Source organism: Copadichromis virginalis, linkage group LG23, assembly GCF_057382275.1.
Source record: "Copadichromis virginalis isolate Kocher_CV1m ecotype Utaka linkage group LG23, C_Virginalis_male_GT1.1, whole genome shotgun sequence".
Taxonomy (NCBI): Eukaryota; Metazoa; Chordata; class Actinopteri; order Cichliformes; family Cichlidae; genus Copadichromis; species Copadichromis virginalis.
In genome coordinates, this window is record NC_140639.1 from 34,785,098 (window position 1) to 34,802,964 (window position 17,867).

Genomic DNA, 17,867 nt, shown 5'->3' on the forward strand with positions numbered 1-17,867 from the left:
CATGCGAACTTAGTGTTAATTGCTTCGAGAGAGAAAATTTTTTTCCACAATTATTCCGAGCTTCCCTGAAGCCCTTGAAGGCATCGTTTAATACGTAACTACCCGGCATGCACTTCGCCGTCGCCATTTTTCTTGTTGTGATTTGCGAGATACGCTGTCTTTACAGTTCTGGAAAAGTCTCTGAGAGATTTTATTATTAATCTTGTATTTGAACAAATATCTTTTTAAGCTCATTTTGAAAACATGGCGCAGTACAAAGGCGCTGCCAGTGAGGCTGGCAGGGCCATGCAGCTCATGAAGAAGCGTGAAAAAGAAAGAGAGCAGCTGGAGCAACTAAAGCAGAAGATTGCAGAGGTTTGGAACTTCTCCCCCTTGATTATAACAAGTCCAATAATAGTTCAGTGTCAATGAGAGCTACTTTAGCCGTTTATAAGTGGTCAAAACGACAGAACGCAGTCGCGTAAGGCCGGGAGCAAAGCGAGTGAAGGACAGTGGCGGAGCCAGGAAATTGTCCGTGGGGTGGCCAGGATGGATCTGTGATGATTTTAGAGGGCATACATCTCTCACAAAATATTGTATTGCTATTTAAGCTCCTTAAACTACACGCCTGTACAATATTTGAATCTAGGTAGTGGTGGCAAAGATCAAATGCTATCTCTAACATTTTTTCTTATTTGTGCAGATAAAGTAACAAAGAAGCACAATACAAATGTAGCACCACTTATAGACAGTTGTACTGTGTATTACTACTGTGCTGAGTTTAGCTTATGGTGATCAGCAGTATTATGAGCTAATCTGCTGTGTCATCAAGATACACAGACACAGATACATAATTAACTTTTTTTTATGTAGTTCGATCCAGGTATTTATACACGAAACAAACTACTTTACCGTTACAATCGCATAAAACATGGGAAAAAATGTTTAAAATGAGAGATTTGTCCAAATTTCTGTTTGAATTCTAAGTTTTTTGAGACAAAGGCTGTAAGGGCTCTCTGATCTGTTCTAATATTGTGACCACACCAGGATAACAACATGCCTGACCTGCTCTTCACTGAGCCTTCACTGTGTGTGTGTGTTTTCTCATAGGACAACATGGTCAAGTCCAACATTGACAAGAAGTTCTCGGCTCACTATGATGCTGTAGAGGCAGAGCTGAAGTCCAGCACAGTTGGTGAGTGTGTTGTGTTATATTTAGATTAGGATGATTTGTTTCTGGCATTCTTGCTTACTTTTTAATTTACCTGTTGTGGTTTTTGTTTGTTTCTTTGTTCTCTTAAATCTCTTGATCAGGTCTGGTGACACTGAATGATATGAAAGCCAAGCAGGAGGCGCTGGTAAAAGAGCGAGAGAAACAGCTGGCCAAGAAGGAGCAGTCCAAGGAACTCCAGCTGTGAGTTTTTTTTTACTGATGCTCTGGGGCCTCTGTTACGATCCAGGATTCAGTCTTATCTGGTTAAATTCAAGTTTCAACCTTGGTTGAGGAAAACAGCTGGATTTCCAGTAATTTAACAACAACTACATTTCCAGAAATTAGCGTCACTGTTCCCAGAAGATCAGCCAGACTTCTGGGCGTGGACATTTGGAGGAGGGTCTAAAGTTTTTGTTTTTGCCCAACGAGCACAGATGGACATAGATTCTTAAACACCACTTTATTATTTGATTCCTATTGTCTGCGAATGGTTTTACAGCAGTTTTATTCTATGAACAATAATTAATTAATTAACTATTAATCAATTAATATATGACATAGCGCCTGTTTGTATTTGCTTACCTCATATCAAACTTGCATGTAGACTAAGCCTACGTTTGAATTTTCTTTTAATATGAATTCTTTATTCTCTTAAACGGCACCGATGCTGCAGAAATAATTGATTGCTATCCATCAGATTCTCTCATGTCCTATTGATAGAGTTGTGATATTGATAAGTCTGTTGACTCACACAGTCAGTTTTGTTTTCTTTCTTCTGAATATAGCAGCTGTTTTCCAGTCTTACTGACCGGAGCAGTTAAAGTGCACATTTTTAATACTGTAACACTCCACAGTGCTTTTCCTCACACTCACATCGCCGTGTGAATTTCAGTTTCTATTATGTGTTTTACCTCGTCATATTTTCCTGCACTATAATTTGATCTTCTTTTATGAAATCAGTCGCTCTGCTGCGAGGATACTTATCCATATTTGCGATTAGTTAGATGCAACCAGGGTCAGCCCTGTCGTGCGAATGTGCAGGGGAAACGCTGAAATTAATGAGAGGATTACCCAAGTTAGGATAAGTGTATCCAGATAATGTAGCATCTGGTCTGTGGCTGATCTAACTCTCCTTGGTGGTGTGGTGTGTGAATAGAAGAATAGAATAGAATAATTCTTTAATTGTCCCACAAGGGGAAATTTGGTTGTAACAGCAGCCAGAAAGACACATATACAAACAGGACACAGAACAGAAACATACACAATTTTTCTTAGATATTTACATTAAGGACAATGGTTACTATAAACAGAGTACTGTACAGTTATTAAATAAGATAAAATAAACTACAGATAAGAGGCAAACCAGGTTGTAGTGCGAATTGGTTGATTGAATTATTGCAGTTACAGCGCAGATGTAAACATCTGTGATTGTTGGGAGCAGTTTTGATTGTACAGTCTGACAGCTGCAGGGAGGAAGGACCTGCAGAAATGTCCTTCCTCATACAACATAGAATACTGTAAAAAATGACAGATGCCACCACAGAGTCATAGAAGGTCTTCAAAATCGCTCCCTGTACTCCAAATGACCTCAGCAGGTAGAGTCTGCTCTGACCCTTCCTGTACAGAGCATCAGTGTTGTGGCTCCAGTCCAGTTTATTATTCAGGCAGGTGAACACCCAGATACCTATAAGAGTCCACTATCTCAATGTCCACTCCCTGGATGTTCACTGGTGTCAGTGTGGTGGGTCTGCGTCTCCGGAAGTCCACCACCAACTCCTTGGTTTTCCCGGCGTTGATCAGCAGGTGGTTCTGCTGACACCAGTCTACAAAGTCCAGAGTCCACTGTCTGTACTCTGAGTCGTCCTCACCTGGGATGAGTTGAAGAGAACGTCAGAGAACATCTGTCGGTGGCAGCGTGGGGAGTTGATGGAGAAGTTTGCAGTGTAGAGGGTGAAGAGAAACGGTGCCAGCACAGTTCCCTGTGGGGCCCCCGTACTGCAGACCAGCGTATCAGAGCCCCGTGTCCTCACATACTGTGGGCGTTCTGTGAGGTAGTCCAGTATCCACTAGGACATGTGGTGGTCCACTCCCGATAGCTCCAGCTTGTCTCTCAGAAGTTGTGGCTGGATGGTGTTGAAAGCACTGGAAAAATCAAAGAACATGATCCTCACAGTGCTTCTAGGCTTCTCCAGGTGAGTCAGAGCTTGGTGCAGGAGGTAGATGATGGCGTCCTCCACCCCGATGCCAGGCTGGTAGGAAAACTGCAGCGGATCCAATGAAGAACTCACCAGGGGGCGCAGATGGTTTTGAACCAACCTCTCGAGGGTCTTCATCAGATGTGATGTCAGGGCTACCAGCCTGTAGCTGCTGAGGTCCTTAGGTTGGGAGGTCTTTGGTACCAGTACCACACAGGAGGTCTTCCACAGCTGTGGAACTTTCCCCAGTGACAGGTTAAACAGATATCCTAGGATGCCACACAGTTAATCTGTGCAGCACCTCAGGAGCCTGGAGCTGATGCCATCTGGACCTGCAGCCTTCCGCACCTTGATCTTGCGAAGCTCGTTCCTCACTTGAAGTGCTGAGATAGAAAGAGTGGATTTTGGGGGAGGGGGGTGTATGTTGGAGTCCACAGAAGCCGGGGGTGGGTGTAATGACTGGGAGCTGGGAGGTGTGAAGTCCTGTGATGAAAGACAGGCAGGCCCTGAAGATGAGGGAGATTGCAGCAGGGGGGACGATGCTGGGGGAAGGGTGGGTGGTTGATCAAACCTATTAAAATATTTATTTAGGTCATTCACCCACCCCAAGTCTCCTGCAGCCTGGGGGTTGGTTTTTGTCCTGAGATTGTCTTCAGGCTGTTCCAAACCCCTCTGAAGTTGTCCTGTTGCAGCTGCTCTTCCATCTTCCTCCTGTAGTTTTCCTTCCTTTGCCTTATCTTCCATTTCAGCTTCTTCTGAACAACTCTCAGCTCCTGTTTGTCTCCAGATCTAAAGACTCTCTTCTTCTCCTTGAGGAGAGCCTTAATTTCAGGATTTATCCATGGCTTGTTGTTAGAAAAACACCGTACCTTTATGATGGGTACGGTGTTGTCCACACAGAAGTTCATGTAATCTGTAATGCAGTCCGTGATGCTGTTGAGGTCATCCTCCAGGGGGCTGCAGAGGTTGTCCCACACAGAAGAACGGAAACAGTCCCTCAGGGCCTCTTCAGTCTCTGCCGACCATTTGCTTAATGGGTGTTTCACAACTGTTTCTCTGTGTACTAGAGGTTTATACACAGGCTGGAGATGAACCAAGTTGTGATCTGAGCCCCCCAGGGGAGGGAGAGGTGATGAGCTGTATGCCTTCTTGGTGTTGGCATACAATAAGTCCAATGTTTTATTGTCTCTGGTGTGGCAGTTGACGTACTGGGTGAAGGTGGGGAGAGTGGAGGACATGTGATGTGATTAAAGCCCCCAGAGATCAGGAAAAGGGCCTGAGGGTGCTGTGTTTGGATTCTGCTGGTTACAGTGTGCAGGACCTCACAGCCTGCTGTAGTGTTAACAGAGGGCGGGACATACACAGCTATCACAATCACGTGTGTAAACTCTCGCCGTAGATAGTACGGTCTCATGCTAACTGCTAGCAGCTCAATGTCCTTACAGCACAGCGTCTCTTTGATAGATAAACGCCCAGAGTTACACCATCTATCGTTCACAAACACAGCCAGACCCCCTCCTCTCTTCTTACCACTCTCCGCTGTTCTGTCGGCCCAGATCAGATGAAAACCATCTATGTTTACGTATGAGTCCGGAGTTAGCGCAGTTATCCACGACTCTATGAAGCACATTAGGCTGCACTCCCTGTAGCTCCTCTGATGTCGGGTAAGAGCCGCTAGTTCGTCTACTTTATTGGGGAGAGATCTCACATTCCCCATAATAATAGATGGAATCGCTGGCCGGTACCTCCTAACTTTACTGCGACGCCCGATCCCGGCCCGAGTACCGTGTCTCTTCCTCCTCACCTCGTGGGGGATGTTGGCTTGCTCGGTGGTAGGCAGGGCAGCGGAGGCTCCGAGGGTAGAGTAAACAATGGGAGGTCGGACCTCCACGCGCTCTCCGGACACAGACGCCGTAAATAATGTAATAAAGAACACGATTGTCCATAGAATTCTGAGCTCCATTGTGGGGACAACAGTCCAAAAACAAGAAACACAAGAACAACAAAGAAACAACTATTAAAGAGAAAAAAGGACTCGGTCAGGTCGGAGCTGCTGATACTGGCTGCCAGCTCGGAGCGGTGCCGGAAGTAATGACAGTAAATGTCAGAGAACCAGCTGTGGGGTGTCCTTTTGTGTACTGCTTAATTAGACCCCCGGAGAGCAGTCATTTTGGTTTTCTACCTTAGACCCCTGCGGAGTCATCATTTTGCGTTTCTACCTTTAAAAGCCGGAGAGCAGTCAGTCAAATGCTGGAGTCATTCATATGTATATTAGGTCGTTACCTAGGAATTCTGGAGGGAGGGGAGTGGGGGTGAGTGATTGAGGGGGTTTGGGAGTGGAGTGTTTCAGTTTGCCATCTTAGGGAGAAATCAACACGTCCTTTGTATGTCCTTTGTTGCTGACATTTATTGATGAAAACAGTACAAAAAACCAACCATTTGTACACATATTTACAAATAATGATAAAAAGTGAGTGAGTACATGTCAACATTTTCAGCAATCACTCACAATCCTGGCACTGCCACGGTATCTGTCGTCTGCATTTACCACATGTGTACCTGTAGCAGTGAACACATCGCACAGTGGCCTGATTTTTTTTGCATCTGTGTACTTGGATTTTAGGTCGCAAGCCACCCAAAACTTGCTCCATGCACCACTCAGCAGGCCATTTGTAAATATGTGTACAAATGGTTGGTTTTTTGTACTGTTTTTATCAATAAATGTCAGCAACAAAGGACATACACCCATGTGTGTTGATTTCTCCCTAAGATGGCAAACTGAAACACTCCAAGTTGGTGACTTTTGGAGATTTGTTTCCCTGGATGATTGAGAATGCATCAAGATGAAACACAAAAGGAAGCTCACCGCTTTTAGCAGCTCCCCCACCCCCTCAATCACTCACTGAGTGATTGAGGGGGTGGGGGAGTGGAGTGTTTCAGTGTTTCAGTTTGCCATCTTAGGGAGAAATCAACACATGTCCTTTGTATGTCCTTTGTTGCTGACATTTATTGATAAAAACAGTACAAAAAACCAACCATTTGTACACATATTTACAAATGGCCTGCTGAGTGGTGCATGGAGCATGTTCATTGGTTCATGGACCTCCCTGAACTAATGGCAGCAACAAAAGCGGTGAGCTTCCTTTTGTGTTTCATCTGGTTAAATTCAAGTTTCAACCTTGGTTGAGGAAAACAGCTGGATTTCCAGTAATTTAACAACAACTACATTTCCAGAAATTAGCGTCACCGTTCCCAGAAGATCAGCCAGACTTCTGGGCGTGGACATTTGGAGGAGGGTCTAAAGTTTTTGTATTTGCCCAACGAGCACAGATGGACATAGATTCTTAAACACCACTTTATTATTTGATTCCTATTGTCTGCGAATGGTTTTACAGCAGTTTTATTCTATGAGCAATAATTAATTAATTATTAATCAATTAATATATGACATAGCGCCTGTTTGTATTTGCTTACCTCATATCAAACTTGCATGTAGACTAAGCCTACGTTTGAATTTTCTTTTAATATGAATTCTTTATTCTCTTAAACGGCACCGATGCTGCAGAAATAATTGATTGCTATCCATCAGATTCTCTCATGTCCTATTGATAGAGTTGTGATATTGATAAGTCTGTTGACTCACACAGTCAGTTTTGTTTTCTTTCTTCTGAATATAGCAGCTGTTTTCCAGTCTTACTGACCGGAGCAGTTAAAGTGCACATTTTTAATACTGTAACACTCCACAGTGCTTTTCCTCACACTCACATCGCCGTGTGAATTTCAGTTTCTATTATGTGTTTTACCTCGTCATATTTTCCTGCACTATAATTTGATCTTCTTTTATGAAATCAGTCGCTCTGCTGCGAGGATACTTATCCATATTTGCGATTAGTTAGATGCAACCAGGGTCAGCCCTGTCGTGCGAATGTGCAGGGGAAACGCTGAAATTAATGAGAGGATTACCCAAGTTAGGATAAGTGTATCCAGATAATGTAGCATCTGGTCTGTGGCTGATCTAACTCTCCTTGGTGGTGTGGTGTGTGAATAGAAGAATAGAATAGAATAATTCTTTAATTGTCCCACAAGGGGAAATTTGGTTGTAACAGCAGCCAGAAAGACACATATACAAACAGGACACAGAACAGAAACATACACAATTTTTCTTAGATATTTACATTAAGGACAATGGTTACTATAAACAGAGTACTGTACAGTTATTAAATAAAATAAAATTAACTACAGATAAGAGGCAAACCAGGTTGTAGTGCGAATTGGTTGATTGAATTATTGCAGTTACAGCGCAGATGTAAACATCTGTGATTGTTGGGAGCAGTTTTGATTGTGCAGTCTGACAGCTGCAGGGAGGAAGGACCTTTTTGTTTTGGTTTATTGTTTACTGGCTTATCAAACTATTAAAATGGCCTAATTTACATTGATGGATAGTGAATGTAGTTCCTGAGTTCAGTTCTTCTGAAATGTATCTGATGTGTGTACTTCCCATGGAAATTGTTAGCTTTTTGGCCTTTTTGGTAAGCAACACGTTACCCTTCTACTTCAGGAGCTTCCTCGCTTCAGTTATGTGCACTGTAATAATTTCACTTCAGCTGAATTGAAATCAATGTTTTCTTTTTTTTAAATCTTGGCTGTTAGTCTCCGTGCAGATGAAACAGAAAGAATGCAGACTGTGCACCGACCTGCAGATCCTGTTTTTGAAATGTTGGGCTTCTTGGAAACAAACTCTTCTAAATTTTTGTTTTTAAAATTCTCACCAGATGCCTCACATGTGTATTCTTACTAAGTTGGCAGTAATTCTGCATTTGTGAACGAATGCTGCCAGATCATTAAATACAGGCAAGTTCGTTTTGGTCAACAGAAAGAACAAATTCAGTGCACGTGTGTGTGAACAGTTTAAGGAAACTCTAAACAGTCCCTCTAAGGACCCAAATAAAATACAGATGAATAACACTCCTTGGTGCTGTCCAACCTGAATTGCGTTGCCAAACATATGAAACCTACAAGCAGCTTATCACAGCGTGTAAACAGTAAATTTTCTTTTCTGGGCTCTAGCTCAGCTCAGCCAAGCGCAGCAGCAAATAATTGTTTGACTGTAAGTATTTGCTTTCACGGACACCCTCTTGTGTCTCGATGGGTCAATATTTATATTTTCTCTTCTCTTTCCAGCAAGCTCGAGAAGCAGAAAGAGAAAAAGAGAAAGGAGGAGCAGAAGAGGAAAATAGCCAGCTTGTCATTTAATCCCGAGGACGAGGAAGAGGAGGAGGAGGATGAAGAGGAAGAGCAAGACTGTGAGCATTCGTTCTGTTTGGGACGTTAAGGCCTCAGTCATCTGAAGCAGTTTTCTTTCTTTATCTGTAACTTTGTTTAAAATCTCTTCTAAATCTGTTAGATTAGGTCAGAGCCTTACTGCTGAAATGAACATGTTCAGACCGAGCCCTGCAGGGAGACTAATCTGAATTCCAGAAACGGCAGAGATCTCGTTATACTTGTTAAAGGTTAATTTGAACTTGTTGATTTGTCGCTTCTCTTTTTCTGAACTATACAATTAGTTATACGTCACTCCTTACAAGTCGTTTAGATCATCAGATTAGAGGGATTGATAATACTCAGTACTGCTGGCCAGACCCCACGTGTAACCATAAGAGTTATGTTAAGAGCAGCAGTGGTGCAGGAGCAGCCAAAGTCTTTTCTGTGTGTTCATACAGATTAAAGGTAACAAAACACCCCACTCAGAGATTTCGTCACCACCGTGAGGCAACAAGTGCAGACTGATGGTGGTGATCACAGTTATTTTCTTATTGCCAAATAAAATTCCAGAAAGATCAAAAGTTAATGTGCGAAAATCTTGAGCCACCCCTCAAAGATGGCCTCAGTTTACGTCTCCACAATGGGGTTTCAGTCATGATGGCCTTGTCTATCTTCATGTATACAGTGACTTGGTTTGGTCTTTCTCATTAGAGATTGTAAGAGTCTTAATTAGACTTGGTGACTAACACAGTCTTGGATTTTAAAGTCTGCTTAATAACTGTGATTTTTTTTTTCTTGTACTGCTAAAACATAAATAATCTAGATGTCACATGATTTCTTATTGATCTTTGGTTTTGTCTTGTAGATCCAGTCAAGAAGAAAAAGCTGGGGAAAAATCCAGATGTGGACACAAGTTTCCTGCCTGATCGAGACAGAGAGGTGAGGTGGTTGTAAATCACATTAACTCCATGAGCGTGTGATAACATAATATGGTTGCACTTCTGGCTCTTCTTAGCTCTGCATGTATGTTCAGCTGTGCTCTGTTTTACCTGGCAAGCTGCCAGACACTGCAAATCTTAAGAAACACGAAGGCTAAGAAGTGATGAATGATTACCTCTCCACAAGTAGCTCCACTTCACTGTCAGTTGTCCATGTCAGTAAAATAACAAACAGATTTCTGAATAATTGGAGCTCAAAAGTTAAGAGTTGGTGTCACTGTTGATCAGTTGGTGGTGTTGTCAATCTTCTGTAATCTGATCGTCTTTAAATGTAAAACTTGTTTGTAAGTATTTTTGCTCCACTGATGGGCTTTGTGTACTCAGGAGGAGGAGAACCGGCTCAGAGAGGAGCTCAGGCAGGAGTGGGAGCTCAAACAGGAGAAAATTAAGAGTGAGTATCAGGATTACAAAGTAAGTAATGATGATCACTTTAATACTGAATACAAGGAGGCAGGCAGGAGCTACACAATGATCCATTTTGGATGTTTTCCGTGAGGACAGTTGACACTTTCCTCAAAGTGAAGTGCCGACCAAAGTGTTTTCCCCTGAGCCCAGCATGTTTTTTAGTTCTTTGCAATGGGAGTGTCACTGTGCTAGTGGCAGTGTGACAAGGTGCTGTGCACATCGCTGTTTGCTCTGACCCAGCCGCCTAACCGTCATCTCACAACCTTTAAATAACAATGGGAACTGTTTTCCTCCTGACATCCCCAGAGCCGTTGAATGAATGGCTTACTGAAAAGCTCTGAAGGTCTCTATATTTGCACGCAAACTAGTACAATGAAAACAGTCAAAGTTCAACTGCCATGATCGCTGTGATCTCAACTCTTTTTTTTCTGTACAACTTCACTGAACCGTCCCATACCAGCAACCGCCACAGCCAAACTCTTCTCGGGCAGTACTCGATAAGACTCCTGCTTTAGCTTGAAAGCTCCCTTCACCTCTGGTGTCTACCATCTGGTTCAGGGATTACCACCACTACAAGTATTAGCTACAGCTCCATGCAGCCGCTTCAGCAGTGGAGGTTAGGAACACGGTCCATTCAGACTCACTGACCCTCAGAATGCTGTTGAAGTTCTGTCGGAGGAGCCACATCCTCCACCTTATTGTAGTGGAGCAGTTTGTGTATACTTGGATTTCCTAGAAGCAATGTGGTTAGATGCTTTTGCCTCAGGTAGTGTCTCCCAAGTCATATTAGTCCTGGGTGAGGGCCTGACAAAGAGTGATTCAGAGCCAGGAAGAACGCTTATTTGCCAAGCTTTAGGAGAAGATGACTCTTTATTGTCATTGGACAGTCATACCTAGTACAATAGTACAACGAAGTTGGAAAGCGTCCCACGTTGGCACTACACACAACACAGTAACTTAAAGTGGATTTTTTTAAAAGTGCAAGAAAGATATGAACAAAAAAAGGAATGACTTAATAAATAAATAAAAGAATGAGTGAATGTTTATTGCACATTATTATTATTATCATTATTATTATTATTGTTATGTTATTGCCCCCCAAAAACAAAAACAAAACAAACAAAAACACCAGGGAGGTATCCAATGAGGTCAGCTGTTAGCATTGAGCTAACAAAGCTATTGCCCTGTTGTAAAGGTTTCCTTGAGTCTGTTTGTCCGAGACATCAGCAGCCTGAATCTCCTGCCAGACGGCAGCAGCTTAAACACCCGGTGTCCTGGATGTGTGCAGTCCTGTAGGATGCTGTACAGGTCCTTCAGGGAGGGAAGAGGATGTCCAATGATTTTTGGGGCCATATTAATGACCCTCTGTAGTGCTTTTTTGTGTGCCATGGTGCAGCTGGAGAACCACACACAGATGCAGCATGTCAGCACATGTTCAGTGGAGCAACGGTAGAAGACAATCAGCAGCTCCCTCTTCACGTCCATTTTTCTGAGGATTCTCAGAAAATGGAGACACTGTTGGGCCTTCTTTACAACCACCAAGGTCTTTGAGCTCCACTGGATGTCTGTCTGCGTCTAGCCCGTGCGGTCCGGTCACGGAGACCAGACTCACCCTCTTGGGGCCTCATTACTTTTAGAAGGCACTGCAGGGGCTGGGTGCAGTGTGCATCAGGCTGCAGGGCCCCGGTGATCTGAAAACGAACATCCTAATTAAAAAGTTGCTATTGCATTATTATGAAATCAGTGTGGCAGTACAGCAGTGCGCAACCCTATGTCTCTCTAAATCTGTAATAACTGTGTGCATCTGTGTCATCAGATGAAGAGATTGAGATTACGTTCAGTTACTGGGACGGCTCTGGACATCGGAAAACTGTCAAGGTAAAGATTGAACCAACTGGCACTGAGGTTTTTAAGGAGAAAAAAAATGTTATCTGCACCGTGCGTAGCAACACTTTACACACCGGTTTCTCTCCTCATGCTTTTGTTTTCTCTCCGTTTGTGTATTTCTGCTTCAGATGAAGAAAGGTAACACCATTCAGAACTTCCTGCAGAAAGCCCTGGAAGTCCTCAGAAAGGACTTCAGCGAGCTCCGGTGAGTTTAGACATGAAAATAGGATCATTTTTGTTTTTCACTCGGACTGTTTGAGAATGCAGGTATTTACAAAAGTAGCTGCAGTTATGCCATACGAAAAGAAGGTTCCATGGTGGGAGTGTTCATCACTACAGGCCATCATATAACTGAATGCGGCATCAGCTGAAATTGACACCGATGAGTAAAAGTAGAGTGAAGAAAAACAAACTAAGATGTTGTCTGTGTAAGGAAAAAAAGATTTTAGGGGAGTTTGAAAATAAAAGAATATTTTCCATCAGCCCAAATAGAAGCTTTTCTGTAGTTTAGCCAAACAGTTGCAAAAAAGCTTTGACAGTGGTGTAAGTGCTGTCTGTAAGAGACCTCCTGCAGTGAACAGCTGGCCAATTTCTGACTTGCCAGAACTGACTTGGCGCACATCATGTGTCCTTCTCAGTTTCTCCATCTTTTAACACTAGAGTGATAAACTGAAGCATTGCTGTCAGCCCCAGTGTTTTATTTCAGTTCCCATGGAGGCATTAAAAAAGGCACCTTGGAGTTAATGGATGTGACAAAATGATAAATGGGATTTTTTTCTACAGATCTGCTGGAGTAGAGCAGCTGATGTACATTAAAGAAGATCTGATAATCCCCCATGTAAGTGCTGTGACACACCCAGTTAACTGCTGCCAAACCTTTGCTTAACTTTGTTTTTTCCCTTTTTTCCTCCCTCTCTTGTTTAAACACCTGTGCGCCATTCAAATTCACTTTGATAGTTAAGTGTAGTCACACTAGTAGATTGTAATCAGAAAGAGAATTTTGTTTTTGATGTAAAGTTGTTTGTCTCCTTGTCTCCTTCAGCATCACAGTTTCTATGACTTCATTGTGACCAAAGCCAGAGGCAAATCAGGTAATCAGGCATCAACAGCTTCCACACTGTTGACATCCAATATCCCAATTTCCTGCTACAGACGATAGAAAAGCTCTAATATAAAACATTTTTGTTGTGCTATAGAGTGTATATAAAAGATGAACCAAGCCACAGTGACATGTGACACAAAGGCCCAAACATAAATAGTCCCTCATTAAACCAGAATGTTTTGTTAGAAATCAACTGTGGTTTAGTGTTTATTAATCCTTGTTTTTAAACTAATAGCATTTTGTGTCGTTCCTTTTTTACACAATATTTCATATTCAATTTAAAGTTAAATAGCACAGCTCGTCCAATCGCGATAAGTGGACGGGGGATTTTATTCTGGACATGTTTGTATGTTGTTGCTTTAGACTGCGGGTGTCTAAAGAGAAAAGCGCGAGACCAGGAATATTGTCCACATTTGGCTACCCCTAATCTGATATAACTAGTGATGTGTCGGTCGCGAACGAAACGACTCTTAGAGCCGGATCTTTGAAGTCAACGATGCAAGTCGTGTTTTTTTTTCTTTTTTCTCTCACCCCCTCTCGCACTTTTTTTCCGCTTCACTCCGCATGCGAGCCTTGTGCTTTGCGCTGGGAAGAGGGGGGAGGGGCGGTAGTTACACTCGCAGTAGCACAGGAACAGAGCGGGAGGGAGAGAGAGAGAAAGAGACAACAACGTCACATTAGAAAGGTATAGTAATCATCCACAACTATTGTTCAGTTGCGGATGATAAAGGATTCAGAAAGTTTATTCATGCAGTGAATCCTGTGTATGGAATTCCAAGCAGGAAAACACTCTCCCAAAAAATCATCCCCGGCCCATATGACAGAGAATGTGCATCTTTTTTTTTGTTTTGCATATTTTAATATATATTTAATTGTGTTGTGGTTTGCAGTGTTTTGTGCTGTTTCACTTTAAATGTGTTTAAAAGGAAAAAGCTGAAAATTTAAATGGTTAAAAGTTGAAATGTAAATAGTTGGTTTTTGAATTTTATAGTTTATTTAGTTTAGTACAAACTCCAAAACAAATGCAAATTCCGAAGCACAACAGAAGTGCTCCAGGATGCTGAGCGCAGTGTTGAGCTTTTGTTAACTAGTGGCTACACAAGCCAGGAAGTACCATCGACCAGATTTGGTGTGTGGTAACAGGTAAATGAACAATTTTTAAAAATAATTTCAACATTCTTTTTGTGCATAATTTTATATTGTTGTTAATAATAAATTAATTAACGCAACAAAACAACCTGAAGAGCCGGTTCGGAGCCGAGAGAGCTGTTTCTCTAAAAAGAGCCGGAAATCCCATCACTAGTTATAACATTCAGGCTTCATTCTAACAGAGTCTCATTAATCACTGCACTTTGATAGTCTAAGAAGCTTGGAAACAAAAGCAGAGAGTCCCTCCACCAGCCCTATAGGGGTTAAATCTGGGCCCATGGGGGATGTTATAGTCTCTGTAGTTTATATTATCATGAGGCAATTATGTGTCGGAAATTCTTTCTTTCTTAAATGCCTCATGCTTCTTAGTTTTCTGCTTTTTCACCCAGTTGATATTTCTTCTCCGCAGGCCCTCTGTTCAGCTTTGATGTCCACGATGATATCCGATTGGTCAATGATGCCACTGTGGAGAAAGATGAGGTGAGGGGGAAAAACAGTTTATGGGAAATGGTTTCCTTTTTTTTTAGCTGATTAGAGCTACTCCTAAAGTACTCAAAAAAAGAAATGTCATAAGTCTGTTTCTACAGTTGCTTTGATTAGAAATACTCATAAGAAAGATGAAATATTTGTGTATCTGATACAGGAAAGGGAGTTTATAAGATTATAGAGGAATGAACAGAAAGAGTGTGATGTTGAAGTCAGACACAAGCCGAGATCAGAGAGAGAGCAAACAGAAGAAACAAGGCAGCGCGCTACATATAGGTAGACTGAAAAAATTAAGCAAGCATCAATTCTGGACCAAAATGGAGATAAAATGTAAAACTGACACAAAAATAGACACAGACACACACTGTTAATTGGACTGATACATCAGTGTCGGAGTCACTGAATTCTGATTGTAAAATGTAAAAACAGCATTAATTTAATAGTTTACTGTCCTGTGCAACGTCTAACTTGAAATGAGTCAGTCTCTTCATCATGTATTAGTAGGATTTTTTTTCTCTTCACTTAATTTAGAAGGATAAAAATCCTTTAAAATGTCCTAAATTGTCCTCTTTGACAGGAAGAATGTTGAGTAGTTTGCAGTTGTGTTTTCAGAGTTTGAAAACAGATTTTGCTTACCCAGAAATCATCTTTACACTGACACTAATGTAGAAGAAACCAATACCACACCCTAGAGCCACGTTTGGACTTGTTGACTTGCCAAGCATATGTGGCTGAGACACATGGGTCCATTCCACTGTGTACCCACAAACTGAGCAGTGGGGGTCTGATGTCATATGGATTGTGTATCGTTGAAGGCTTTGGAGGTCTGGCTGTCCTGACTGGTTTTAGGGACAGAAATGTCTGAATATCTCTGTAAAATGTATTCTCCACCCATGCTGTATTGTGAAAACAAACAAAAATATTAAGTGCAGCTTTGCTCTTTTACCTCAAGTCTCATGCAGGGAAAGTGGTGCTGAGGAGCTGGTATGAGAAGAACAAGCATATCTTCCCTGCTAGTCGCTGGGAGCCATACGATCCTGAGAAGAAATGGGACAAATACACGGTAAGAGTCATTTCTGCCAAGCAAAAATTAATCAGCTGGTTATTTCCCCAGTTTCATTTTAAATTGGAGTCTCGTTGGCTCTGTGTGGCCTCACCACCAACGCTGCAAGCAAAGCTTTGAAGCTGACCCAGCTTTTCTCAGGTTCATCATTAACTGCAGGTGGAGCACCAGAATGCGAGGCAGAGGGGAGATGACTGGACCTCATTACTCTAATATATCTTCCATGTGTGCAGTTCAGTTTCAGTTTAGTTGTATTTATATAGTGCTGTTTCACAGTGACAGTCATCTCAAGGCGCTTCTATATGGGACATAAAAGCCCCACAATATTAGAGAGAAAAACCCCAAATATTGGATTACCTGTGAAAAGCAGGATGGGAAGAACTCCCTTTAAACAGGAAGTGACCCTGAACCAGGGTCAGACAGGGCCAGCCATCTGCTGAATGAGGTGAGGAGAAAGGAAAGACCAAAATGAAGAGCACAGTGAGACAAGAGTTAATGACATGCAGTGCTGGCAAAAGCACATGAGGAGTGAAAAGAAGAAGGTACATGTATACTGCTCAGTGCATCATGGGAAATCTATGAGTGTACCTGGCAGTCTGATCCTGTGGCATCCTTATAAGAGCATAATAAAGGGGAAAATCCAAGGTCAGAGCAAGCTGCTCTACATGAAAGCTGTGGTACTGTAGCTGTGGCCTGAGTAATGAGCAGGGTTTTAAAGTTGCTCCTGGATTCAATGATGAGTCAGTGAAGAGAAACAGCATGGGAGAAATGTAATGATATTTCTGCTCCCTGCGTCAGGCTCATTGCTGCGTGCTGACAGGATGATTTGTGGCACGAGTTTTCTTTGTAATTGTTCAGAGGGATGCTGGAAGGAAGTCCAGAGCTTTGTACTGTCACATTGTGACTGAGAAGATGCTTTTCACTTTATGGCATGCATTTAATTTTTAAATGCAGAAAATTGCATGGAAATTGTTAAGCACATATATTACAAATGTAGTGAAACTTTAATGAGCACCTCTGGGACTCTGCTCTGCAAGCTGCATGGTACAGCTTCTTCCCTCATCAGTGCTTTCTTACACGAGGCGGCTTCAGAGCAGTGAGGTCTAACCGCTGGTTTCAGGCTGACTTCTGGTTCTGGAAACTCTAGTAGTCCAAGAAAAAAAGGCTTTGAGGCTGGAAATGAACATAATCAGAACTGCTTTAACCTCCTAGGACCTGGCATCCACATATGTGGACATCACATTTTGGGTTATTTAGACCAAAATACTAAATCTTGCTCTACAAGGGCCTGATATCCACTTACGAGGACATTATACTGCCACTGTTTTATCTAAATTTTAAACAAATGTATGTGGCTCTAATTTTTCTTAGAAACAGAAATCAGGAAATTCTTTGTTTTTACATTCATCAGGTTCCAATCAGCCCAAATATCAAAGAGAAATTAAAAATACTTGCCATGAAAGAGTTTGGGTCTTAGGAGGTTAAAAATGAGCAAAATTCTGTAATACTTCAAATAAGCAGCTGTTTCAGCTTATTTAGATATTACTTTATCATTGATTGTTAGTGAGTAAATAGTTTATTGACACTCCAATGACTGGATGACTGTTTGCAGTGGGAATAGAGGAAAAGCTCAAGTGTTTGTTGAGCATCTAGTGGCCTTTTGTGGTATTGCACAAGGCGATTTTTTTATTCTTATTTGTTTTTCATTGTTTTCAGCCTCAGGACCTGGAAAAAAATATGGCAGTTTGATGAGGAGCATGCATGATACACTCTATCTAATCAGCGTGTTTGTATTTGATTCTTTTGGCGTTACATAATATTTTTTTGTTTTCCAGATCCGATGAGACGCCGATGCTCCATCGCTATGTCCGGTCCTCGACGCAAATAGTTGCTAATTTCCATCTTTACTTGTTCTATTATTTGTTTTAATGTCAGTATTTCTTTTCAACATTTGATTGGTTTTATTTGAAAACAAAATTTTTTGTGTACATAGTTGATTACTCCTAAACCTTTGTTGGAACATCTGCTGAATAAAATGAACCTGGCTAACACCTCAAAGGTCTTTGGTGAAATTTGTGCAATGACTTGTTTTTCCTCACCTGATACTTAGGTTTAATAGACTTGCCAT

At 41.9% G+C, this 17,867-nt stretch overlaps 1 protein-coding gene across 1 annotated transcript; it reads left to right on the forward strand.

The window, feature by feature from the left end:
• Positions 1–106: 106 nt before the first annotated feature.
• fam50a (family with sequence similarity 50 member A) lies at positions 107–17,790 on the forward strand. The gene is made up of 13 exons (XM_085448585.1): positions 107–354; positions 1,090–1,174; positions 1,294–1,393; positions 8,569–8,690; positions 9,515–9,588; positions 9,972–10,038; positions 11,869–11,930; positions 12,068–12,144; positions 12,723–12,777; positions 12,982–13,030; positions 14,600–14,670; positions 15,629–15,739; positions 17,575–17,790. The coding sequence occupies exons 1-13, from the start codon at positions 244–246 to the stop codon at positions 17,581–17,583; spliced, it is 993 nt and encodes a 330-aa protein (XP_085304711.1). The 5' UTR covers positions 107–243; the 3' UTR covers positions 17,584–17,790.
• The last annotated feature ends 77 nt before the right edge of the window (positions 17,791–17,867 follow it).

Coding starts and splice junctions, on each gene's coding strand:
- fam50a (XM_085448585.1), top strand. CDS start 244: ATGGCGCAGTACAAAGGCGCTGCCAGTGAGGCTGGCAGGGCCATGCAG. Junction 1,394..8,568: donor CAGTCCAAGGAACTCCAGCT/GTGAGTTTTTTT, acceptor TTCTCTTTCCAG/CAAGCTCGAGAAGCAGAAAG. Junction 11,931..12,067: donor GACATCGGAAAACTGTCAAG/GTAAAGATTGAA, acceptor TTTCTGCTTCAG/ATGAAGAAAGGTAACACCAT.